At 36.2% G+C, this 26839-nt stretch overlaps 1 protein-coding gene across 6 annotated transcripts in view; it reads right to left on the reverse strand.

Annotated features, from left to right (window-relative positions):
- ARHGAP42 (Rho GTPase activating protein 42) overlaps window positions 1-26839 on the reverse strand; it is a 314994-nt gene that overhangs the window by 242556 nt on the left and 45599 nt on the right. The window contains exons 1-2 of one of the 6 annotated variants that reach the window (XM_046017391.1): window positions 17225-17231; window positions 345-348 (exon numbers count right to left, since the gene is read on the reverse strand). The exons of 4 other annotated variants lie outside the window; for them this stretch is intronic. Coding sequence is in view for 1 of the 2 variants with exons in the window: in XM_046017390.1 (XP_045873346.1) it covers window positions 12190-12205 (16 nt within the window). In the remaining variant the exon portion in view is untranslated. Of the gene's footprint in view, window positions 1-344; window positions 349-12189; window positions 12274-17224; window positions 17232-26839 lie in introns of those variants that run through there. One more of the 6 variants, XM_046017390.1, reaches the window with a different exon arrangement.

Here is a 26839-nt window from a genome sequence, read left to right on the forward strand (position 1 = left end):
ATTGAGCCACGCATTGGGCTGTCTGGTCAACGGGGAGCCTGCTTCCCCCTCTCTCTCTGCCTGCCTCTCTGCCTACTTGTGATCTCTTTCTCTCTCTATGCCAAAAAAATAAATAAATAAAAAATTTTTAAAAAAACCTTTAAAATAAAATTGATTCACATCTGACTCTATAGAATTTAAAACCTAATTTTAAAAATTATATTGTTGAATTTTAAAGTATCAAAATGTATAATGATAAGAATCTACATTTTTCTCTTAAGAACAAAAAGAAAGATCAAGCACATGAAATATGACAAGCATAGAGTTTTAGTTTAGGCAAGGGTGTCTCTTTCTCCTATTTCTACCCAACTGTTACAACTTGAAAACAAACAAGGAAAAGATCCCAGTCAGAACCATCTGCCCACATTCTAAGGTGAACGTAGAAGAATAACATTTATTAGCAACCAAGGTTGTACACAGTAAAGATGCCACAAGTACCATCCATACCACATCTTTTCCATTTGCCTAACCTACAAGTTAAGCAAGGATGTCCTCACATATATTTACATTTAGTTGAAAGAAACTGCACTGGGCTTTAATTAGTCAACAATGTTTTTATATCAAAGAGTTAACCTGTAGCACCCATAATTAGATGATGCTAATGAAACACTAAAACTTCATGTCATTAGAGAAATAAAACACACTTAGTAAATAATTATAACTCTTCTTATACATTAAGAGCTACATTTTACTTTAGAAGTGTTAATGGAATTATTTTTATAATGTTACCTACAGAAGTGAGCTGTATTTATGTCAAAGCAAGTACAACCAGCCAGTTCACTGGTACAAGTCAGTTCTTCCTGAAAACCAGTTGCTCTGAGATTAGATTTAAGACTCACAGGAGTAATATACCCCAGACGTATGGGTTGGAGAATTATCTTTACACTACCCTGTAGAAGGCAGGTAGTACAAAGCAATGGGAATACAAAGGTAAAAACAAGATATACCCTTTCCTCCAAAAGGGCACAGTCCAGTAGGAGCATCAGGAATGTAAATAAATCCTACCATAGGTCAAATGATAAAGTCTCTTACAGAGGTTAATAACATCATCACTACAGGTACAACTTACTATGTACCTGACACTTTTCTAAGCACTTAATGTAAATTAAACCATTAATTCTTACAACAGTCACAAGAAGCAGATATCATCACTCTCATTTTACAGATAAAGAAACCAAGGCACAGGCACGTTAAGTGGCTTCCCCAAGTTTGTACAAGCTGGTAAACAACAGAGTCAGGTATTCAACCCAGAATCCCCACTTAACCACATTGCCACACTGCTCTGCACATAAAGGCTTGAGTGCATGGGGGAAGGCTTCTCAGAATAATCAGTGAAAACAGACTTAAAAGACATGACAACATGGCCAAGTTAACAAAATGTACAGAATCTTCTAAAAGGCATTTCTACCTACATATCCAGCCTCACCTATCAAGATTCATACCACGCTGGGGTACTGATTTATATTAGACACAAACATCCAGTCTCTTGTACCTATGTTTATATTATTATTCCACCTTCTAGAGATAACACTTTTCTCCATGGTCTCTTTCAATATATCTCTGAAGCCTCCATTTCCTTCAAAAGCCCTTCCTGATTCCTTCCCATTTGGCATTATTTCCTCTTTCACACTTCCCACTGTATGTTGTGACTCACTTGCTGTGCTTTCTCTAGTTTACCTTTAACCCTGTTATCAATAAACCTAGTCTATCCACCCTATTCTAATAGTGTAATAAAGGGAGGAAGTTTTACCATCTGTGAATACTATCCAAGTATTCAACACCATTTCTTACATACAAGAGCTCAATTTTTGAAAGCATAAATTTCTGTAAGGTGAGTAAATACTCCAACTTTCCAGATGCCTTTCATCTTCCTTTCTTCCCACTCTTGCAATCCCCTAATGTCGCTTTTTCAACCACTAGTAAAACAATGGTTGTCAATTTTCCAAAAATGGTAATAAATAAAAAATGTTTTACTATTGACAAGATTTTGATGTACATTCATAATAATGATAGCAATAGTGTTGATAATTTTACTATTTCAAAGTTCTTACATATTTTTTCTTAATTCTCACACAAAGCTATGAGGGCTGATGCTCTAAAAATTTAAGTAATAACATAATTTGCCCAAAGTCTAATAGTTGGATACCAATCTGGACAGGTCTTCTGCTCCCCAAATTTGAGATTCTTTCTGCTGCATCCCATAGCTGATTCCCAATGATTAACAAGCATTAAAATCAGGGAGGGTGTGCCCTTTAACAACATCTCACTAACCCATTACCTGTTATATAAATTCTAAGATAATAAGACTCCATGTATTGAACTCTATATTAGAGATAGCTATACTTATTAGCATGGAATAAACTAGCAGCAAACATACATTAGATGGTCATTATGAAACACCATGCTAGAAACCAAAGGAAATTCACATCATTCTTATACTTTCTAATGTTACAAGATAACTGAGTAATATTCTAGGTGTTAAGCTTCTTGAAGGTTGGTATATATTCTTCATCTCATTTTGCCCTTAATAACCAATAGAAAGCAGACACAAAAGAGACCAGAGGGACCAGAAAGAAGTATACACCAATCTGTTCATATAAGAATCCATTGCAGGGGCGCCTGCGTAGCTCAGCTGGTTAAGCATCAGACTCTTGATTTTGGCTCAGGTCATGATCTCAGGGTTGTGAGATTGAGCCCCGTGTTGGGCTCCACACTAGGCATGGAGCTTGCTTAAGATTCTCTCTCCTTCTCCCTCCCCATCTGCCCCTCCCCCATTCCCAGTCTCTTAAAAAAAAAAAAAAAAAAAGAATCCCCTATAGATCAATTACAGAAAAGCTTATGGGACTGGGAACAAACATGAGTATCTAACTGGAAGCCTTAATTTACTAAAAATCATACTGAACATTACACAGAAGACTGTGTTCAAAGAATTATCAAATAAGCATGGGTTTTTAACACCTGCAGTTATGTTTTTAGTGTTTTTCAGAGAACTGCAAATGTCAGACTGCTCAATGGAGAAAAGTCAGAGGAAAAGAATACTAGGTGTGGGAAAGTATTTAAAAACACAATGAGACCTTGTCAATAAAAATCATTTCTATAGCTCTTATTTGAAAAAGTTTTAAAGTGCCCACTTTGTTATTTTCCAGTTTACATAAATGGGTAGAAAATACTGGTTGTCCAATATTAACAATTAAAGAAAAGTCTTCATAAAGGCGGCCCAGGACAAAGCTCAGTAATAGTAATCACTCAATACATGTACATTGAGCTAAAGTGAAATTGAGTGACTTGCAGTAAAGGGATCAAGAATCTTCCCTTGTGGGCCTTAAGAAATGCTGCCACGGAGCAATAGCCACATTCCCAGGAGGTCACTAGAAACAAAAATCACCAAAGGGCAACGGGGCACTGATGCTATTCTTCATCCTTCTGGAAACACAAAAAGAGCAGACTACTCTAGGCCACTAAATTTACCTGCTGTGTTTAAGGATGAAACAACACTGTTTTGGCACTGTCAAGTTGGCCCAGCTTTAGATGGCCTCACTCATTTTTATACCAGATGTGTATTCAGGGTATTACCTCTGCATCCTATTTTGGATGCGTGCACCCTTGTGGCAGGCAGTGTAAGTCAAAGCATCTGTTTCCAGTGATAAACTGAAGTCTTATGTGATGAACATGCTCAGATCTGGGAAGAGGTCTTCATTAGAATCAATCATCCTTTCATGTCATGAGTTAGGTGTACAAGAGTCTAACAGACATGGTCACCAATCCAGGGACCTCCACCTACTGCAATGTCTTAGAGCAAGCACTTAGCCTCTCCGAACTTCAAGCTCCACATGTACAAAAGAAAGAGAGTAAACCTTTGCAAGACTGTCATGAATATTACATGAAACTGGCTTAGCACAGTATCTGGTACAGAACAGAACAAACTTGAAATACTGGTTCTCAACAAATGTTAACTATTAAACCACTATTTATTAAGAGGGCAAATGCAGAATACAAAATATTTTCATTGTAAGCACAACATATTTAGTCTATGAATTAAATTACTATCTTCAAGACAGCTTCAGTGAAAATAAATAGTGGTGCTAGCCTCTAAGACAAAACACTTCGTAATTTCATAAATGATATGTGTCTGGCAAGTAGTTCCAGAAGATTCCAATCCAAAAACAAACAGGAACCAACAGTTGGCCAGATTTTATCTACAGTTTCAATAAAGCTGCAAATTCCATAAAAATTAAAAACGAAAACCCACAAAGACTTCACTGATGCTAGAAGTGAAGTTAAAAATAGAAACTTCAAAGAATGAAATAAACCACCCATCTTTCTACCCTGGGGAATAAAAGCTTGAAAAAGGAGGGGTAAGGAAACAATGGCACACTGCAGCTTCTCAGTAAGTACTCCTATGCTGCCTTTGAGTTTTCTCTTCCTCACCCTCCTTCAGGAGGTTTTGTCTTAAGGCATCTTGTTTACCTCAATACTTGTTTTCTTTAAAAAAGTGCTTTATGTTTACATGCGGGCAACTCCTACATGGTGATTTTAAGTCCGAATGCTGGACTTTCAAGCAAAATTGAGTAAAATACCTCTCTTGCCTTTTTTTAAGTAAAAAAAACATGGAATTACCCAACATGGGAACTTTGCAGCTTTCCTAAGCTTCCCAGCCACACAGGATGGGCTGGCACATTTTTGTGGGCTTCCTGGTCTACTTTCCCGCCCACGATCTCTCCCTAGTCCAATCATTCATTTCATACTACTTGCCAGGCATCTACAACTTACAGTCTTATCAACAGACTGAGCAATGTGAAGTGTTTTATTATTCTCCCCTCACCTCCAGCCCACTTTTCTTTTGGCTACGTGAAGTATCTATCTATCCAAGATAGTGACTAGGGAAGAGAACCTGCTGTTACTTTACCTTTCATGTCACAAAGCAGCCTCTTACTACTCTTAAAGCTTGCTTTTTCCATCAGCTCCTTCTTGGTATCATATACCAAATAGATTTTGTGGTTAAATCATGATGGGACTGGGTAAAATTTCCTTCTTAAAGCACCACGCTAAATTGTTATCTACTAAGCAATTCAAGCATATCATTTTTCTTGTAGGCTTTTCAGAGCATCTTTTTTTCTCAAACTTCTTTGCATCCTCTTTATGCCTGCCAAATGACTCTAAACTTGAACTCTCTCAACATGGATGATGAAGTCAGTCCCCGTGCTGAAGAAACATCCCTTTGCTTTCTGTTAAGACCTTCAAATGTCTTCAAATAAAGAAGTACTCACAGCTCCACTGTGAGGCTTCATCACACCTCTAAAGAGCAGCTGGCTATACTTGAGAACACAGCATGTAGCTTCTTCCAGTCCTTCTGAAGCACCTTTAAAACCTGCCTTTCTAGATTAATCTAAAATCCACCCTAAATAATCCAACCAGAGCAACACATCTGCCAGCTTACTGATACCAAATACTGACATACCTATCATACACAGTAGTATGTTAAGACTTCACGAAGCGTCCTGGTGTTATAACTTTTAGTAGAAAACTGGGAAAATGTAAGTTAAATAGTTGTATCGTTTTCACATTTTTTAAAAAGCACATACTGTGCTTTTTACACAAGAATCACACAAGAGTTACACAAGAATCAAAGGACTTAACTTATACCATTTTACTTCCATCAAAGTAAACCAGTTTGGGCCATGTCCTCAGACTGAGGGTATGCTTTCCCCTCCTCTAATAGAAAACTTTGAGAAGTACTACATTATTATAATATACCTCCTTTTTGATGTCTACTGACATACCGTAAAATTTTGTATTCTATCATTATACATAGTTGTGTCTAACTCCCATAACCTTCACCAAATGGTAAGCCTGTAGAGGGCAGAGAACCTCCCTAGTCCTTACTGCATCCAGCATAGGAAGCTGACAATAAACCAACAGAATGCAGGAATTCAGAATATTTAGGGAAGGTAAACTAAGACTTTTCCAGAACCGGCAAAAATTAATTCCAGATAAGAAATAATTTAGTCACAGCCTTGCCTCTAGCTATAAAAGGTGCTAAGAGGAATGGAGAAAAACCAGAGTCCCAGCAAAACAACATACCTAATGATCTGGACATGAAATCAAGTACATGAAATCTAAGGCATCACAGAGAATAACTAGAAATTTCTTTCATTTAAGATCTTTTGGCAAGCTGGGCAAAAAGCAAAGCAGTAGAAACTGACAAAAGCAGCCCAGATATCTTAGGTGCTAACCTAAAATCTCACCATTGCCTTAGAAGAAATCTGACTCTAAAAAATTATTCTGGTAGTCTAATCAAGCTTGATGAAGAGAACATTCAGTCAAAAAAAAAAAAAAATTAAGAGTTCCACAAACGTAAATCATTAGAGAGAAAGCTTGCGTAGATTTTTATCTTCTATATCATCTTTTAATACAAAGAAGTTCCATTAAAAAATTAAGAACAAGGATTTTGATGTCAGGAAGGCTCCTAGTTAAACTCTCAGTTTTGCTTTGTGGAATGGTTACTTAAACTCTTCAAGTTTCAGTTTACCTACCTGTGACATGAGGATAATAATATACTCATTTCATTGTTATAGTAACCAAATGAAATCATGCATTTCATCACTCACTATTATATGTTGGCAGCAAGTTTAATGTAGCTAAACTACCTGTTGACCAAGGAAACATTAAAATGATAACAAACATCATTATAGTCAAATTGTTTCTATCCCAAAAGGCAAATTTACCATTTACTTAAGTGCATTTTCCCACCAGCTGCGTAACACCACATACATTAATAAAAGTTATAAAACCACTCATATTCCCTCGATGACAGATTATTAAAACTTCAAAGTATTGTCTAGATTTCTGCACATTCCAGCATTCTTTAAGAAAAACATTCCTGGACTGAATAATGAAATCTGTTTAATCAAGCAAAGAAATAAACTAATGTATATGAACCTTCAAAAATTTTCTAAGTACAACTGAAATGGAATGACAAGTTCAGAAAGTGTGCATAGCTTAAATGGCTAGCTATGTTTGTGACAGCATATTTGGGTTTTTCACTATTGTATTATTACTGATTTTCTTTGGCCAAACAAAAGTGTACAATATCATGTAATATCATGGCTATACATGTACAGTATGGTTATGGAAAAGAATTTTTTCACATGACTAACATCCTCTTAAAGATTGCAAATACTTGATTACAAATAGTAATTGAAAGGCAAATACATAAGCCTCTGTCTTATACAAGATGTGGAAGTATGCCAGCATCATGCCTGGTTGTTCCAAAAAGAAACAGAAAAGAACAACTCTGTAAAACAGGGTGGAGTTCGGGTGCCACAGAATTAAAGGCACAAAGATCATTATTTTCCATGCACACAATGTTTTTGTAAGTTGCTTTCAATAGACTTGTTATCCTACATGTTTACAGACCATTTTTCTTCTGTCCTACCTCATTTTGAAACACTAAGTGATTTTTTTTCAGACTATTTCAAGAAAACTATATTTTAACATTGTAGATCCCATCATACACCTTTATAGCCAATCCCCCACCCTTCTTTAAGGTATCACAAGCGACAATTTTGAGGGGACACACTATTTTATTACTGCTTTCTTTTAAATTCCAAGTATTCTGCTCTTAATAAATTTATTTACTACAGCCATTCACCACCTTCAATACATATGATGAGATTTTTCAAATCATAATTATACCCCTTTATCTCACTAGAACCCTACTGGGGAAACAAACTGAGTAATTATCTCCATTTTACAGATGAGGAAACTCAGGTCCCAGATTAAGTGATTTATCCAAGCAATAGAATTAGAGCTGGAATCTTAATCTGCTGTGTCCAGTTCAAACTTCTTTCTATTAGACCTTAAATAAACATTCCTCTTACAATTCTACCATACAAGGCTTAACTCAGTAAAACAATTTTTTTTTAAATAGGATCATTTACAATTTTCCTTTTTTTGTTTTCTCACTTAAAAAAATCCCTCATTCTCATACCATATATCTCCATTATGTAACCATTTTAACTGCTGGTGTACTGTATATTTACATGGAATGGTCATTTATAAAAATGCCTAAGTGGCTTCGAGGAACACACAGACCATATTTAAAGTATTGTTCTATTTTGGTGTGATTGATTACATTCATCAGAAAGCATAAAGATGAATCTCAAATCCTTTATTTCAAAGGAAAGCTCATTCACATAAATGCCAGGCTGTTTGAGTTACCAACATGTACACACGTCATTGATCTGTACAGTCAGCAACTGCCTGCTGTGATTCTGAACAGCTAATACTTATTTAGCAACCAGAACTGAGGAATTCCAACTGTGTCAACTTGTGCAACTACGTCTGGTTTTACAGCTTCCCACACTCTGGAAAGCACATTGTCTCTAATTATTTTACTGCTACAAATAAAAGGGACTTTTCACACAAATAACACACATGATTTATGCCAGGTTTTTATTAGGCAACACATAGCCAGTCCATTATTAGGTCACCATTCAATTAAAAAACTTAAATATATATGTGATTTTCAGCTCCTTTGACCTGTTATTTTTGTCTTCTTGCTTTAAAACTTACCGGTATCTGTTCCTCAGCCATGTACTAAAATTTAAGGTGATTTTTATATAGCACAGTTCATGTAACCTAAGATGCTAAATTGTTACCAAAAAAAAAAACAAAACAAAACAAAAAATGAGGCTAAATTGTAAGCCCCCAACCAATTTTAAAGATATTAAAATATAAAAACTGTACAACTTTGACTCCATGAGTCACCATGTATCTTTATATTTTATACTTTGCTCAGTCACATTGAACAGTGGCATCTTTCAGAGCTTTTGAACTGTCAGGTGAAGAAAAGCATTTTGCCTAATCTCAAGAATCTTATAGTCTAACAAAATAAATAGCACACAGGGCACTACTTCAATTGCCTTCTCCTATCTCTAAATACCACAGAAACATAAGCCATGAACAGTCTGTTTTAGATATATACAATCCGTGTTGTCCCTAACCACTATGAGAGGGGGAAATAAAACCGTTCTCTCTAGCTAGTTAACTTCTCATTCCTTGGTCATTTAAAGGGTCTGAAGCCATGCCACCCAGTCCCTTGGGCTTTTTTCTGGCAGAGGCTCCAAGTCTATTGTAAGAGCTGAAGGGGCTACCAGCAGGTAGGTGTGTGAGCCACCTGACATTCCTAGAAATACTGGAACAGTGGGATTGGGTGCAACATTGCAACAAGGGCTCTCCAGATAACAAACTCTATTTTCAGGATGAAAATTCTTAAAAGTTATATAACTAAGAAATGAAATTAGTATTACTATTTCTGTTTGTTCCACATGCTCCCTGACCACAATTTTTGAAATATAAAAAATACTCTATAACTTAAGATTCGCATTCAGTTCCAGTGTTATGCAGTGTAGGAAGCCAACGCAGTGTGATTCAAGGTCAGTAACTTTTAGAATAAATGAAGTTTGTGCAGCAGTTGCCATAGGTCTGTGGTAGAGGTGGGGCAGGAGTAAGCACTGTCTTCAGCTATTTGATGTAATAATTTAAATTACATCACATTAGTAATGGGTATATACAGACTACTCTAAGAATCCCTAGAAATCAGACCTGTGAGTGACTAGTATCTGCTATAATAGCAACATTATTAACAATTACAAGGAATATCAGGCTAACTTACCATCAAAATTATTTGATTACAATGAAATTAAATTTTTGTATATCTTTAGTCACATCACCTCAAACCAAGGTAATAAAGAAATATTGACCAAGTAGAAGTCCTTGGGGTTTTAGCTTTATTGAGTAGTAAACCTGATAAATAATCAGCATTTCACTTACATGTAAACGGGCTTCTAAAGGACTTAAAATATATTTTTCCTAGATACCCTGACTATTATCCTGCAAACAAATCCTTGTGCTATGGATTTGCACTATCTGTGGAGAAATCCTTTTCTTAAGGGTAAATTTTAACCCTGCGTCAGTTGCAAATGCAGTAAATTCTAAAGTAGGTACATATGTAAGAATTTTTTATTGATAACATTATGATTCAAGAGATGAAAAAATTAACAAAGTAGTTCCTTTTTTCAAAACTTTCCCATATAAGGCTCATTTAGCCAATCAGAAGGCATTATTAACTTCCTTATCTATGCAATTTCTACAACTCTCAGTCTACAAAGATACTACTTCCTATCATCCAGACACTTCATAAGTAAGAACAAGAGTGAATTTAGAATGTCAGACTATTTGGCAGTATTAAAGACACTGAAAATGGAACTTTCTTTAACCACAATCAAACACATGTGAAGAATGTTTGTTAACTTATCAAACCACTAAATTTAGAATCACCTTACTTAATTACTTAAGATTACTTAAAGGCAGTGAAAGATTAAAGGCAGTGAAAGATGAGTGATAACAGTATGCCAACTAGTTAAAAAGCACTAAAGTGAGACGTTACTGAAAATGAAGTGTTCTTCCCTCAAAAAGAAATTGGTGCATTAATTATCTGAATGTAGTCTCACTCCCTTACTCTCTTCAGGTCTTCAAATGTGATCTTCCCAGTAAGTCCTTTCCTGAAAACTATTCAGAAGCATAGCCACACCTACAGAACACACATATGCATATACACACAGTCTTTGACATAACCTCCCAGGATTTATTTTCCTCAGGAGCATTTACTACTATCTGACTTTTGACACAATGTAGGCATTAATTTGTCTCCTCCAATTATAATATAATCTCAAGGAAATTACATATCTGTCTATTTTGTTCACTGTTTAACAAACAGATCTGGACATGATACATAAAAGGCACTTAGTTTTGCATAAATAGATGAATGAGTCTAAAAGGATCTAGTACGATCCTTTAATAACAGTCTTCTTAAAACAGGAGCAACGAAAAGCACTGCACTTTTTATTATAGTTTTTATATAAAAATAAGTATGTTATGGAATATTATGAAATAAAGTAAATGAAAAATACTCTAAAGAAATTTTGGCTTTGTGATGGCAGGATGGAATTATAAATTGATTAGTCATATAAGAAAAGAGGTATAGGTGTTTAGAACTGGGTATATGTTTCCTCTCCTCCCAATTTAATAACAATGTTGTAGGAATGTATTGAAAGTAATATGCTAAAACTAATACATCACCAATAGAAATGATAACACCTTTTAATATATCTGAAAAGAAACATTTCCCAATTTTGCATTCTAGTGGTAAGCAATCTTCTTTAGAGCTAAGCTGAATCAAGTAATCTAAGACTAATGTTTTCACAGTTTATTTCCTGCAAGTACAGAGTTGGAACTAAGCCAGGGAGAAAAGAGCTAGTGAAGAATCAACATAAAGATAGACAGGGTCTCCATGTGCAATGATATGGATGGAACTACACAGTGTCATGCTAAGTGAAATCAGTCAGAGAAAGACAAATACCACATGATTTCATTCACATGTGGAATTGAAGAAAGAAAACAAATGAGCAAAGCAGAAAAAGAGAGAGAAAGACAAATCAAGAAACAGACTCTTAATTACAGGGAAGAAACTGATGGTTAACCAGAGGGGAGGTGGGCAGGGGACTGAGTGATATAGGTAATGGGGATTAAAGGAGTGCATTTATTGTGATGAGCACTGGCTGATATACGGAAGTGTTATATCACGGCAGTGTACATCTGAAATTAATAAAACACTGTGTGTTAAAAAAAAAAGAAAGAAAGAAAGAAAGAAATGGCCTGAACTCAAAGTTCCTTAAAGTACCAGCTGGTTTCTCAAATGAAATGAGGCCATCCTCAATAGAGTGCACCTTTTTAAAATCAAAATTAGCATCTGTTTCATGAAAGACCTTTTATTTAGTTCTTTCTTTTCCCACTAAAGATCTTAAACATGTCTGATTTCTAGTTTCAATTCCAAGTTGAGGAAGAGTTCTTTAATGTTTCTCCACAACCTACTAGTGCTCTTGTTCACAATGACTAGTAAAGACCTGTATTTATACATATAGATGTAACTATTATGGTTAATGCACCAGGAATCTTACTAATTTGATGGTAAAGTTTTTCAAAGTGTCCCAAATTGACCATCTGAAATTTCACTTGTACCCTTTTATCATGTGGTTATAAGTAATTCTAAAGGGAATTAACTCAAAATTTTTGGATTAAAATGCTTACCTAACATAACAAACATTTGTGCCTCATGGGACTTCAAAATAGGCAGACTTTGGATTATCACATATAACTGGACAGAAAGTCAGAAGCCAAGGGTTGCCATACCAGGTCCACTGGCATTAACTTACTATAAGCCTGAGTAGGAGCTAACTGAGCAAAAGAAAACTACCCAAGTTTTGTTCAGAACAGCTGCCCTTCCCTTTTTGTCTCCTATAGAGATCACCAAGATTTCCTCCGAAGTTTTGTTTTGTTTTTTTTTCCGCATCTAAAAAAAAAAAAAAGAAAAGAAAAGAAAAATAGAAGTCTCAGGTTAAAGCAGACCACTGTAGATTTTTCTCTAAGCCTAGGTGTGCCCGAATAGCACACTGCAGTCATCAGTACAAACACAAAATGATGCTTGTGTTCAACTTAAGAATAAAAAAACAATTTTCAGATTAAAATAAGTACTTCACACACTAAATTACTTCACCAAAATTAATGTCTACTTTCACAATGGAACACCATGAATAAAAAAAGTCTTCACACAGAGAAATCTGCTTGCTAGGCAGTATGTCAGTAACAGGGGTCCTCAAACACTTCCATTTAGCCTTGAAGCAGTTAACTGGTGTGCCATGATTCAGATTCCTAGTAACAGAAACAAGACAAGGAAAGTAAAGCCTTCAAGGTTCTTCAGTCTAGGCTAGGGCCTGCAGAAAGAATTCAAGGGATACATAAAGATCAGTTACATAGTGGACATGCCCTAACAGGAAACAGCCTGCAAATGGAGTTCCATTTATCCCACACACTTAACCTTCACGTGTCACGGCCTTTTAGGGGGCATCCCAGCACGGTTATAACGTGTACTCTGCAAAGTGGCCTTGCAGTGTGTCAAATAAATCTCTCTCCTTTTCCACATAAGCCCATCATGGGATTGGAATGAAAACTCATGCCGTTGCTCCAGGAATAACTATGCTTCATACCAGGGAAACTACAATATAACCACAAGTACCCCCTTTATTCTACATAGATATTTTTAAATAATCCAGTAAGTAAAGTTCCAAACCAACCCTCTGTCAAACTATAGTAGTCATGGAATCTTGCCTGGAGCAGCAGTCTGACACTGGACCACAGCAGTGACCAGTAGTTTACCTGGCCAACCCTTTATCTTACACTTTCTGCTCCCAGCCTTCTTCATTTTCAAAACCCTTTTCATATAAACCTCTGCCTTCTAGACATTTTTCCTCTCCATTCTCCATTCTCTTGCCCCTACAACATAAAACTCCTAGATTGTGCTCTCAGCTTGAACAATATTATCAAATAATAAATAATAACGTTTTGGTATCAGACAAATCATTTAAGTCCTACTTCTATGATTAACTACCTTTTTTTACCTTGAGCAAACCCACTTAACCTCTTCCTCGCAGTCTCATTTTCTAAACATAAAAGAATGCTACTGCTTAGTTCAGTGTTGGTAGGAAGATTAGAGAAATTCAGAGCCCTAGAATTTATTAAATAAATATGCTTGTGTCCCCTCTATTCCAAAGGACGAAATGGAGTGCATCATGTAAGAATCAGGGATGCTTATCAGCTTAACCTGGTCTTTAAAAAAACTTATATGCATGATAAAAGTTATAAGACAACAGCATCTAAAGTATGCTTTAACATTTTAGATTTCACATCAGCAGAATCTAGACACACATGCAACACATCACAAACAAAATCTTCTCAGATATTCACTGCTCTAGGTAAAAGACTTCACTACTAGTGTTTTAAAAAGCTGCAGCTGGATTAGGGTCAGATGGCACTCAGTAGTTTTGTGTATGTTGGGGGTGGGGTATGTCAGGAATGAATGTGGTTATCAAGGCATTTCCAAGTAGGGAACCCTTGGAACAACATTAGAGTGAGGGTCATGGGAAAAGAACTTTTGCTCACCCTACTTCCTGGCAGCATTTTCAGTACACAAGCCATAAGCAACTCATGTTTACAAAAGCGAACAAGGAAAGAGGGGCTTATGAGATGAGGGAGCAGGAGGACATACACACAGATTATGTATTATTTATACTTTTAAAATTTTTATTTAAAAACTCAAGAAATAGTTTAAAAGACAGAATATTTCAAAATATTTAATCCACCCTCCTTTAATAAATTGAATTAAGTTATAATATTTTTATTAAAGTCAATCACACAAATGAAAATCAATTAAGAAAATAATCATGATATATTTACTTTATCCTCGGGGTTAAAAAATGCAACTTGAAGTTATTTTTCAGAGTCATAGAAAAAATATTTCTCAGGATTCCAAATTTTCAAATCTGGAGTTAAAACAATTAAAACAATATAGTTTAAGAATTGGTGAATGTAACCTGGACTTGATGTAAAATCCAAGTGCATTACAGATACCAAATTATGTTCCTTATTTTCTCAATCACTTTGTTAAAATTCACAGACTAGACAGAACCAGTTAACAAATCTCAAATGATACAATTGATACCACCTACCTTTTTTAATATATATATACAATGTAGTTTTATTGAGTTATTATAGTTTCAATGCATTAAGCATTTGGCTCTCCCATATGCTTCTTTTTTTATTGATTTTTTTTTCCAGTTTTTATTTTAATTCCAATTAGTTAACATACTGTGTAACATTAGTTTCAGATGTAGAATCTAGTGATTCATCACTTACTTCCATCACTTACTTACTTACATCCCTTATATACAACACCCAGTTCTCATCACAAGTACCCTGCTTAATACCCCTCACCCATTTAACCAATTCCCCCCCCCCCCACCTCCCTCCAGCAACCTCAGTTTGTTCCCTATACTTAAGAGTTTTCTGGTTTCTTTCTCTTTCTCTCTCTCTCTCACTCTCTCTCTGTCTTTTTTTAAAGTTACCTTTTTAAAAGAGGCCTGTAGGGTAATTCAATCTAAGAGGAAGGAAAAAAAAAAAAAAAAATCCCAAACCTACACATTAACTATTCTGTGTTTCGTCTTAATCCTGGTATTCTGGAAAATTATAAGCACTTTTCAAAAAGATCTCAAACAAGACTGGGCTTAACAGTTTAAGTTCTGAAGTACTAGTTTTCTTTTTAAGTATATAGATTTATCAATGAAAGCAGCCTTCTGACTGCCTCTGTGCTTGAGTGTTATTAAACAGTCAGACAAAATATGGAGAACTGACCTTGGCATGGAATGCAATGGGCATAATTTCCCCCCTGCTGCTTCTTAAAGAAAAAGAAAACAAAATATTCAAACTTGAAATGTAATAACAGATTTCCACATGTTCACTTTATTTGTAACATAACATTTCTACTCTTTACCTATCTTTAGGGATTAGTAATTAGTAGTAGCAGTAATTCTATAACATACTTTATCACTTTATATAGAGGAATAAACTGTTTATGAGCTTCACACACATTATTTTCACTGATAAAAAAAAAAAAACCCATAACTTCCTTACATAAAAATACGTAACACCCCAAAAGCCACTGTTCTGACTAAACTACAAAATGAGAAAAAAAAAAAAAATCTGCTAGATTTACTGAGTTATTTTTGAGTCAAGTAAATGTCAGATCCTTTACATGGGTACTCTTTTAAACCTAAAACAAAGATGGCACTTTGCTGTTAGATTCAGATTTAAGCACACAAATGAAACTGAAAAAGATTCAGATTTAAGCACTTACCTCACTAATCATAGTATCTGAGATTTTAAATAAACTACATCTCTCTGTTTTTTTAGACTGCATCTCTGAAATATAAGCATCTAATCTCTTTTTTATTTCAATAAATTTCAGCTCATTCCATATTTGAATGCTAAATCTGTATTAAAGAAATGCCTCTTTCCCATCCCCCCCATTTATTAATAGTCAAGATGGAAAAACACACATAAATAATTGCCTCAAGCATGAGAATTATAACCAAATTAATACTTGACAGCTACAAGATATAGACTACCACATTATTTTACAACTAAGTTTCTCTAATTATTTAAAAATCATTTCTTCCACCAAATATTCTCCTAAATCCCACCAAGATATCCAAGAACATTTCAGTTTCAAAAAATAGTCTTCTTTTGATATCTACCTACTATTGTGAAAACAATTAGAAGAGATTTCTAGATTTCTCACTTTATCACAGGGTTAATCTGATGAGAAAGAAATAGCCATAGGAATACCTTCTGAAGGAGAAAGGACCTCATTGTAAGCAAAGGGTGAGCAACTGAAATGTAAGGTAAGGAATCCAGACCCCACTATCCACCACTTTGCTTGAATATGGGCCCTTTTAAGTACCCACCCAGTGCCAATAAGTGTGCCAATTACTGTACCAGTAAGTAGTGTTAGCATTATTAAGTACCATTTAGTACCAACAAGAATGAAGATGGATTTTCGTTGTTGTTAAAATTTTCACAAATAATAGAGTTAATTCATTTGACAAATAATTAAGCATCTACTCAGGGACAGTCATTGGGCCTGTTATAGAACTTAGTACTGAGAGTAAATGTTGAGAAAGGCCAAGATGGGCCAAGATCTAAGCCTTATGGCCCAGGCCATTAGGTTAACTGTCAATGTACTGAATGAGAGGACATCAATAGAAAAACAAAGAAACACAAGCTTGGGTTAGAATAAAATTAAAATAATACAGGAACCTCATATAGTAGTAGTAGTAATGACAACAATAAAAACATAAAACAATCCCTATGCTATCTCATTAGCCTCCACAACGATCATCGTCATTTCATAGATGAAGAAAAGACCCTAAGAGAGGATAAAGGACTTGCCTCATCTGAAAGAATGGAGAAGGGGAGGCAGGGAGACATTCTTAAAAATAATAACAGCCATATGGCTGTGTAAACAAAATTAGCAATAATATCAAAAGCTAGTCCACATTCAAGTTACCCCAATTACCTTTAAAATTTGTGGTCTACAAATTCTGCATTCATTTATGTCTTTTAACTCTCTCAAGGCCCTTTTTTTTTAAGATTTTATTTTTTTATTTGACAGACAGAGATCACAAGTAGGCAGAGAGGCAGGCAGAGAGAGGCTGGGAAGCAGGCTCCCCACTGAGCAGAGAGCCAGATGCAGGGGCTCCATCCCAGACCCTGAGATCAAGACCTGAGCGGAAGGCAGAGGCTTTAACCCACTGAGACACCCAGGCACCCCTCAAGGGCCTTTTAATATAGAATGGTTCCCGGTATTTTTTTTTTTCCTTTTCACAACTCACTAACTCATTGACTAAACTAGTTCAGTTGTTTTGTAGTAGCCTATTTGGCTGAGTGCTGCTCTCTTCAAAGTGTTTCTGAACTTGCTCCTCTATTCCTCGTAATTCCTAGAGTCAGAAAGTTATATGTAAAGGCTTGATCAGAGGTAGGGAGTAAAAACCAGAATAAGTATGTTTGCTGTGTCCCTTTCCCTTTTAAGATATAAGGAAATGTTTATATATGCCAAATTGATGTAATTTTTTTTATTGAGAAGTGACTAATGCTTAGCTTATTATAACAATAAAACATCAAGATCCTCTTAGAGAAATTAATTTGCATTCTCCAGGTCTAAGTGTTTAAAAAATCACTCTTTTCTCCACAAAAAGGTGCACCAGCGGGATGTGTTTGTTTTTTACAGGAACCAAGTGAGAGAAAGAAAGTGTTTTCAGAAAAACAAGAGCAGACACATATATATACAAAAAGATGCACAAAAAAGGTATTTTCCTGGGCTGCAACCCTGTCTCTACAATCTCGTTCTAGTTTACCATATTTGCTAAGAGGTAACTCCATGACTTAGGCATTAGATACCAGACATTGTCTGTGTGCCCAGAGCCCCATGATTTCTGAACCCAGCTTTATTCCAGGAAAGCAACTCAAGGGGATTTCCAATTCTTCCCTCTCACCAGAGCCATCCTCAAATGCTAACTGGGAAGCCCCCAGCATAGATCCACAGGGAAATTAAAAGGCTACTGTGGAAAATGGACAAGATGAAAAAATTCACAAAGCTCTACAAAATGGTAAGGAGTTCTCTTATCTCTATTTTTCCAAGCCCTAAACAAGTGAAGACTCAGAGTTAAAGATTTATTTATTTATTTGACAGAGAGAGAACTCAAGCAGGCAGAGAGGCAGGCAAAGAGAGAGGACGAAGCAGGCCTCCTGCTGAGCAGAGAGCCAGACATGGGGCTCAATCCCAGATCTCTGGGATCATGACCTGAGCCAAAGACAGAGGCTTTAACCCACTGAGCCACCCAGGCGCCCCGAAGACTCAGAGTTAAAAACAAACAAAAACACCTAGGGTTACTACTGTTTGTCATCTCCCACCACCCTACTGTAGATAACTCCCAGTATAAACAGGCCATGACTTCAGAAAAACATATCCCAGGTCAGAAAAAAAAAAAAAATCTTTGTACTATTTCCTTTACTTTCATTTCTGAAAGCTGTATGTATGGCCTTTCCATATTACCTATGTAAGTGAGGAGAGTCAATCATTCAGTATAAGAAACTCTTAAATGACATAAGTGAAATACTGTTCTATCATTCTTTGAACTTTACCCAGTGTCTTCATCTATCTAACTCTTCTGTTAGAGTTAGAAAGAAGGCTTGAAAGACTGGAATTCATACAAATTACTCCCCTAATAAGCAATGAAAGAGAAAATGATGTAAAATGACTTTGCCAGTAGAATCATTTTAGGCATTTCCTTTTCCTGAGTTTAGCAAGCCTCTTAAGGAAGATGCCAGAAACAAGAGGGGGGATTCCACTCACAAAGAGTCCAAAGTAGAAGGAGTTGGAATTCATTTGCTCTGGCATTGGCTTAGCACTAAGGAATCATAAAAAATACTTAGAAGAGAACGAGCAAGATGGGAAATCAGAGGTTGTTGTATCAGGTCTAACTCTTCTCCCAGAAGTGAGGATATGAACCCTGAAGGGGTCAAGAAGAAAGTTTCACATCCAGTGACTTTTTTAAAAGTTATTTCCCACTGACCTTGACGGCATTTCAATTTTACTTTTTTTCATGGCTGTGTGCCAAATCCCTCTTGACATGAGTGAATTCAATACATTAAATACAAAGTTTCTATCTTTGTTTTCAGAGCACCCAGAAGCCTGAAAAGATTAGAAAACTAAAAACTTCAGTCTACTCTACCAAAATGTCCTTCTATAATATAACCAGTCATTCATGGTTAGCAGATAGGATATGACATTGAACTCACGTGTTCAAGTGTAATGTTTCCCAAAAATGCTAACATTTTGTAATTATTTTATTAATCCCAGTATAATTAAGTGTTAAGATAGTTTCAGGTGTACAATATACTGATTCAACAATTCTATTCATTACTCAGTGCTCATTAAGTGTACTCTTTTTTTTTTAATTTTTTTTATTTCTTTATTTACAGCATAACAGTGTTCATTGTTTTGGCATCACATCCAGTGCTCCATGCAGTACGTGCCCTCCCTATTACCCACCACCTGGTTTCTCAACCTCCCACGCCCCCGCCCCTTCAAAACCCTCTGCTTGTTTTTCAGAGTCCATAGTCTCTCATGGTTCATCTCCCCTTCCAGTTTCCCTCAACTCCCTCTCCTCTCCATCTCCCCATGTCCTCCATGTTATTTGTTATGCTCCACAAATAAGTGAGACCATATGATACTTGACTTTCTCTGCTTGACTTTTTTCGCTCAGCATAATCTCTTCCAGTCCCGTCCATGTTGCTACAAAAGTTGGGTATTCATCCTTTCTGAGGGAGGCATAATACTCCATTGTGTATATGGACCACATCTTCCTTATCCATTCGTCCGTTGAAGGGCATCTTGGTTCTTTCCACAGTTTGGCGACCGTAGCCATTGCTGCAATAAACATTGGGGTACAGATAGTCCTTCTTTTCACTACATCTGTATCTTTGGGGTAAATACCCCAAAGTGCAATTGCAGGGTCATAGGGAAGCTCTATTCTTAATTTCTTCAGGAATCTCCACACTGTTCTCCAAAGTGGCTGCACCAACTTGCATTCCCACCAACAGTGTAAGAGGGTTCCCCTTTCTCCACATCCTCTCCAACACACATTGTTTCCTGTCTTGCTAATTTTGGCCATTCTAACTGGTATCAGGTGGTATCTCAATGTGGTTTTAATTTGAATCTCCCTGATGGCTAGTGATGATGAACATTTTTTCCTGTGTTTGATAGCCATTTGTATGTCTTCATTGGAGAAGTGTCTGTTCATATCTTCTGCCCATTTTTTGATATGATTATCTGTTCTGTGTGTGTTGAGTTTGAGAAGTTCTTTATAGATCCTGGATATCAACCTTTTGTCTGTACTGTCATTTGCAAATATCTTCTCCCATTCCCCGGGTTGCCTTTTTGTTTTGTTGACTGTTTCCTTTGCTGTGCAGAAGCTTTTGATCTTGATGAAGTCCCAAAAGTTCATTTTCACTTTTGTTTCCTTGGCCTTTGGAGACATATCTTGAAAGAAGTTATTGTGGCTGATATCGAAGAGGTTACTGCCTATGTTCTCCTCTAGGATTCTGATGGATTCCTATCTCACACTGAGGTCTTTTATCCATTTCGAGTTTATCTTTGTGTATGGTGTAAGAGAATGGTCGAGTTTCATTCTTCTACATATCGCTGTCCAGTTTTCCCAGCGCCATTTATTGAAGAGACTGTCTTTTTTCCATGTGTATTTTTTCCTGTTTTGTCGAAGATTATTTGACCATAGAGTTGAGGGTCCATATCTGGGCTCTCCACTCTGTTCCACTGGTCTATGTGTCTGTTTTTATGCCAGTACCACGCTGTCTTGGTGATCATAGCTTTGTAGTAAAGCTTGAAATCGGGTAACGTGATGCCACCTCTTTTGTTTTTGTTTTTCAACATTTCCTTAGCAATTCGGGGGTCTCTTCTGATTCCATACAAATTTTAGGATTATTTGCTCCAGCTCTTTGAAAAATACCGTTGGAATTTTGATCGGAATGGCATTAAAAGTATAGATTGCTCTAGGCAGTATAGACATTTTAACAATGTTTATTCTTCCAATGCAAGAGCATGCAATGGTCTTCCATCTTTTTGTGTCTTCTTCAATTTCTTTCATGAGTGTTCTGTAGTTCCTCGAGTACAGGTCCTTTACCTCTTTGGTTAGGTTTATTCCCAGGTATCTTATGGTTCTTGGTGCTATAGTAAATGGAATCGATTCTCTAATTTCCCTTTCTGTATTTTCATTGTTAGTGTATAAGAAAGCCACTGATTTCTGGACATTGACTTTGTATCCTGCCACATTACTGAAATGCTGTATGAGTTCTAGTAGTTTGGGGGTGGAGTCTTTGGGGTTTTCCATATAAAGGATCATGTCATCTGCGAAGAGAGAGAGTTTGACTTCTTCCTTGCCAATTTGGATACCTTTTATTTCTCTTTGTTGTCTAATTGCCATTGCTAGGACTTCTAATACTATGTTGAACAAGAGTGGTGAGAGTGGGCATCCTTGTCGTGTTCCTGATCTCAACGGGAAGGCTGCAAGCTTTTTCCCATTGAGGATGATATTTGCTGTGGGTCTTTCATAGATAGGTTTTATGAAGTTCAGGAATGTTCCCTCTATCCCTATACTTTGAAACGTTTTCATCAGGAATGGATGCTGGATTTTGTCAAATGCTTTTTCTGCATCAATTGAGAGGACCATGTGGTTCTTCTCTCTTATTGATTTGTCCTATCACATTGATTGATTTGCGAATGTTGAACCAACCTTGCAACCCAGGGATGAATCCCACCTGGTCATGGTGGATAATCTTTTGAATGTGCTGCTGGATCCTGTTTGCTAGGATCTTGTTGAGAATCTTTGCATCCATATTCATCAGTGATACTGGTCTGAAATTCTCCTTTTTGATAGGGTCTTTGCCTGGTTTGGGGATCAGGGTAATGCTGGCTTCATAAAAAGAGTCTGGAAGTTTTCCTTCTGCTTCAATTTTTTGGAACAGCTTCAGAAGAATTAGGGTTATTTCTTCTTTGAAAGTTTGGTAGAATTCCCCAGGGAATCCGTCAGGTCCTGGGCTCTTGTTTTTTGGGAGGTTTTTGATCACTGCTTCAATCTCTTTACTAGATATTGGTCTATTTAGGTTGTCAGTTTCTTCCTGGTTCAATTTTGGGAGTTTGTAGTTTTCCAGGAATGCATCCATTTCATCTAGGTTGCTTAGTTTATTGGCATATAACTGTTGGTAATAATTTCTGATGATTGTTTCTATTTCCTTGGTGTTAGTTGTGATCTCTCCCTTTTCATTCATAATTTTATTAATTTGGGCTTTCTCTCTTTTCTTTTGGATTAGTGTGGCCAATGGTTTATTGATCTTTTTGATTCTTTCAAAAAACCAGCTTCTAATTTCATTGATACATTCTACTGTATCTCTCGTTTCTACCTCATTGATCTCTGCTCTAATCTTGATTATTTCCCTTCTTGCGTGTGGAGTTGGTTTGATTTGTTGTTGATTCTCCAGTTCTTTAAGGTGTAGAGACAGCTGGTGTATTCTGGATTTTTCAATATTTTTGAGGGAGGCTTGGATGGCTATGTATTTCCCCCTTAGAACCGCCTTTGCTGTATCCCATAGGTTTTGGACTGAAGTGTCTTCATTCTCATTGGTTTCCATGAATTGTTTAAGTTCATCTTTGATCTCCTGGTTGATCCAAGCATTCTTAAGCAAGGTGGTCTTTAGCTTCCAGGTGTTTGAGTTCCTTCTGAACTTTTCCTTGTGATTGAGTTCCAGTTTCAAAGCATTGTGATCATAAGTGTACTCTTAATCTCCTTCACCTATATCACTGATTCCCCTTCCACCTCCACTTTGGCAACCACCAGTTTATTCTCTATACTTAAGACCTGGGGCAGGGGGAGGGAGGTCTTTTTCTGTCTTTCTTTTTTTAGTTCCTTTGTTCTGTTTGTTTAATTCACCTGAGTGAATCATAAGATATTTGTCTTTCTCTGATTTATTTCACTTAGCATTATACTCTCTAGCTCCATCTATGTTGTTGCAAATGGCAAGATTTCATTTCTTTTTCTGGCTGAATAGTATTTCATTATATATACACCACAACTTCTTTATCCATTCATTTATTGATGGGCATTTGGGTTGCTTCCATATATTGTCTATTGTAAATAATGCTTCAGTAAACATAGAAGGTACATATATCTTTTCAAATTACGGTTTTTGTCTTCTTTAAATAAATACCCAGCAGTAGGCTTAATGGATCATTGAGTAATTAATTCTATTTTTAATTTTTTGAAGACCCTCGACTCTTTTCCACAGTGACTGCAGCAGTTTGTATTCCCAACAGTGTACAAGTGTTCCTTTTTCTCCACATCCTCATGTGAACACTTATTTTTTGTGTTTTGATTTTAGTCATTCTAACAGGCAGTGAGATGGTATCTCACTGTAGTTTTGATTTGCATTTCCCTGATGAGTGATGTTGAGAATCTTTTCATGTGTCTCCCAGCCATCCATGTTTTCTGCCCATTTTCATTGCATTATGTATTTTTTGAATGTTGAGTTGTATAACATCTTTATGTATTTTGGATATTAAATCCATATTTCATATTTAATTTGTGAATACCTTCTCCTATTCGATAAGTTGTTTTTTTTTCTTTTTCTTTTTCTTTTTCTTTTTTGGTAGATGGTTCCTACCTGTGCAAAATGTTTTTATTTTGTTGTGCCCCAACAGTTTAATTTTGCTTTTCTTTCCCTTGACCCAGGAGACATATCCAGAAAAATGTTTCTATGGCTGATGTCAAAGAGATTATTGCCAATGTTTTCATCTAGGAATTTCATGCTTTCAGGTCTCACATTTAGGTCATTAATCTGTTTTCCGTTTATTTTTGTGTATGGTATAAGAAGGTGGTCCAGTTTCATTCTTTTGCTTGTAGCTGTCCAGTTTTACCAACACTATTTATTGAAAAGAGTATCTTTTTCCCATTAGATATTCTTGCCTCATTTGTCAAAGATTAATTCAAACGTAGATGTGTGAGTTTATTTCTGGGCTCTCTATTCTGTTCCATTGATCCATGTCTATTTCTATGCCAGGACCATACTGTTTTGATTACTGCAGCTTTGTAGTATATCTTGAAATCTGGAACTCTGACACCTCCAGTTTGTTCCTCTTTTTCAAAACTGATTTGGTTATTTAGGTTCTTTTGTGGTTCCATGCAAATTTAAGGATTATTTGTTCTAGAACTATGAAAAATGACATTGGTATCTTGATAGGGATTGCACTGAATCTGTAGATTGCTTTAGACAGTATGAACATTTAAACAATATTTGTTGTCTCAATTCATGAGCACAGTATATCTTTCCATTTGTTTGTGTCAACTTCAATTTCTTTCATCAAAGTTTTATAGTTTTCAGAGTACAGGTCTTTCGCTTACTTGGTTAAGTTTATTCCTGGGGATTTTATTATTTTTGGTGAAGTTGTAAATGGCTGTTTTCTTATTTCTCTTTCTGCTGCTTCATTACTAGAATAGAGAAACACAATGGATTTCTGTATAATGATTTTTATATTCTCAGACTTTATGGAATTCATTTATCAATTCTTATAATTTTGGGGTAGAGTCTTTTGGGTTTTCTCTATATACTATCACATCATTTGCAAATAGTTTAAGTTTTATTGCTTCATAAGCAAACTGGATGCCTTTTATCTTGTTGTCGTCTGACTGCTCTGGCTAGGATATTCCAGTACTATGTCGAATAAAAGTGGTAAGAATGGATATTCTTGTCTCATTCCTGATCTTACAGGAAAGGTTCTCCATTTTTCACCACTGGGTATGATATTAACTGTGGGTTTATCATATACAGGTTTTCTAATATTGAGGTATATTCCCTCTAAACACTATTTTTAAGCTTTTTGTCATGAATGGATATTGTACTTTATCAAATGTTTTTTCTGCATGTACTGAAATGATGATAATGGTTTTTAATCCCTTCCCTTGGTGATGTAATACATCATGTGAATTAATTTACAAATAATGAACCATTCTTGCATTCCAAGAATAAATTCCACTTGATTGTGCAGAATGATTTTTCTAATGTATTACTAGATTAGTTTGCTGATCACTTGTTGAGAATTTGTGCATCTATGTCCATCAGAAATAACCGGCCCATAGTTTTCTTTTTTTGTCATGTCTTTCTCTGGTTTTAATATCAGGATAATGCTGGCTTCATAGAATGAATTTGGAAGGTTTCCTTCCTCTTCTATTTTTTAAACAGTTTGAGAAGAATAGGTATTAACTTTTCTTTAAATGTTCAGTAGAATTCACCTGTGAAGCTACCTGGCTGCTGTGAGTTTTTTTATTACATATTCAAATTTATTGCAAGTACAATTGGTATGTCCAAATATTCTATTTCTTCCTGATTCAGTTTTGGGAAGTTATAAAAGTTTCTAGGAATTTAAACATCTCTTCCGGGTTGTCCAGTTTGCTGTCATATAATTTTTTATAATATTCCCCTATAATCCTTTGTGTTTCTGTAGTGCTGGTTGTTATTTCTTCCCTTTCATTTCTATTTGAGTCTTTTTTTCTTTTTTTTTTTTTTTAGTTTCTACTTCATTTATTTCTGCTCTAATCTCTATTATCCTTCCTTCTGCTGGTCTGAGGCTTCGTTCTTCATTTGTTCTTTATCTAGCTCCTTTAGGTTCATTGTTTGAAATTGTTCTTGATTCTTAAGGTAGGCCTGTATCGTTATAAACTTCCCCTTTATCTTTTTTTAATCATTATTATGTTCAATTAGCCAGCATATAGTACATCATTAGTTTTTGATGTAGTGACCAACGATTTATCAGTTGTGCATAACACCCAGTGCTCATCACCACACATGCCCTTCTTAATACCCATCACCGGGCTACCACAAATATCCCTGTACCTAGGCTGGGGAGCAGGGGAGAGAAATGGCACCCTCCGGCAACCCTGCTCTTAGAGAAGTCTCCCAAAGATCCCTACCCTACCTGCACCTGTTAAAGACCAACAAATAAATTTCCTTCACATACACTCTAGGTGCATCACAAACTGCTGCCTAAATGCTATATCTTAGCAAATTTGTTTATTATGCTGTCTCTTTATGGACAGGGACTCAGTTTCCTCTTGCCCTCTTGCTGATTTTGAAGTTCCCAGTGTTAAGCCCCACTGATTGCAAAAACTCACAAAGTTAATAAGCCCCTCTAGTTTTCAAAGCCACATGTTATGGCAAATTTGGAATTTATCTTTCCAGTGCAGGTTCCCCATGCCTGGCATGCTTAGCATGGGGTCCATTCCTCTCCGCTCTCTGTGCCTATGGTGTAACTCCTTCTCACAGTTTCATGGGTCAGTGTGGTTCCCAACCACAGCTCCACACTTTCTTCCATCTCTACAATGGTCTCCTCTCTACAATGAATGTGGAGAGCCTATTCTGCCAGTTCTTAGGTTGTTTTCTGGGATATGCACACTGATGTGGGTGTTGTGTAGGTTTATACATGGGATGAAGTGGGCCTAAGATCTCCCAACTCTATCTTCCCCAGAAATTCCACACATCGATACCTTGAAGCCCTCAGGGAAACACTTCTCACAGTATCTTACCTATATGAAGACTTCAAGAGAAAGTTAAAAATTCTGCAGAAGAGCTTTCTGTTAGCATAAGTGGCTGATTTAGTGGATTCAATATCCACCACACTTCCATAGCATTAAGCTATTTGGAAAGAGCTCATTTGAGATCTGAG

The sequence above is a fragment of the Meles meles genome, chromosome 8, assembly GCF_922984935.1.
Source record: "Meles meles chromosome 8, mMelMel3.1 paternal haplotype, whole genome shotgun sequence".
Lineage (NCBI taxonomy): Eukaryota > Metazoa > Chordata > Mammalia > Carnivora > Mustelidae > Meles > Meles meles.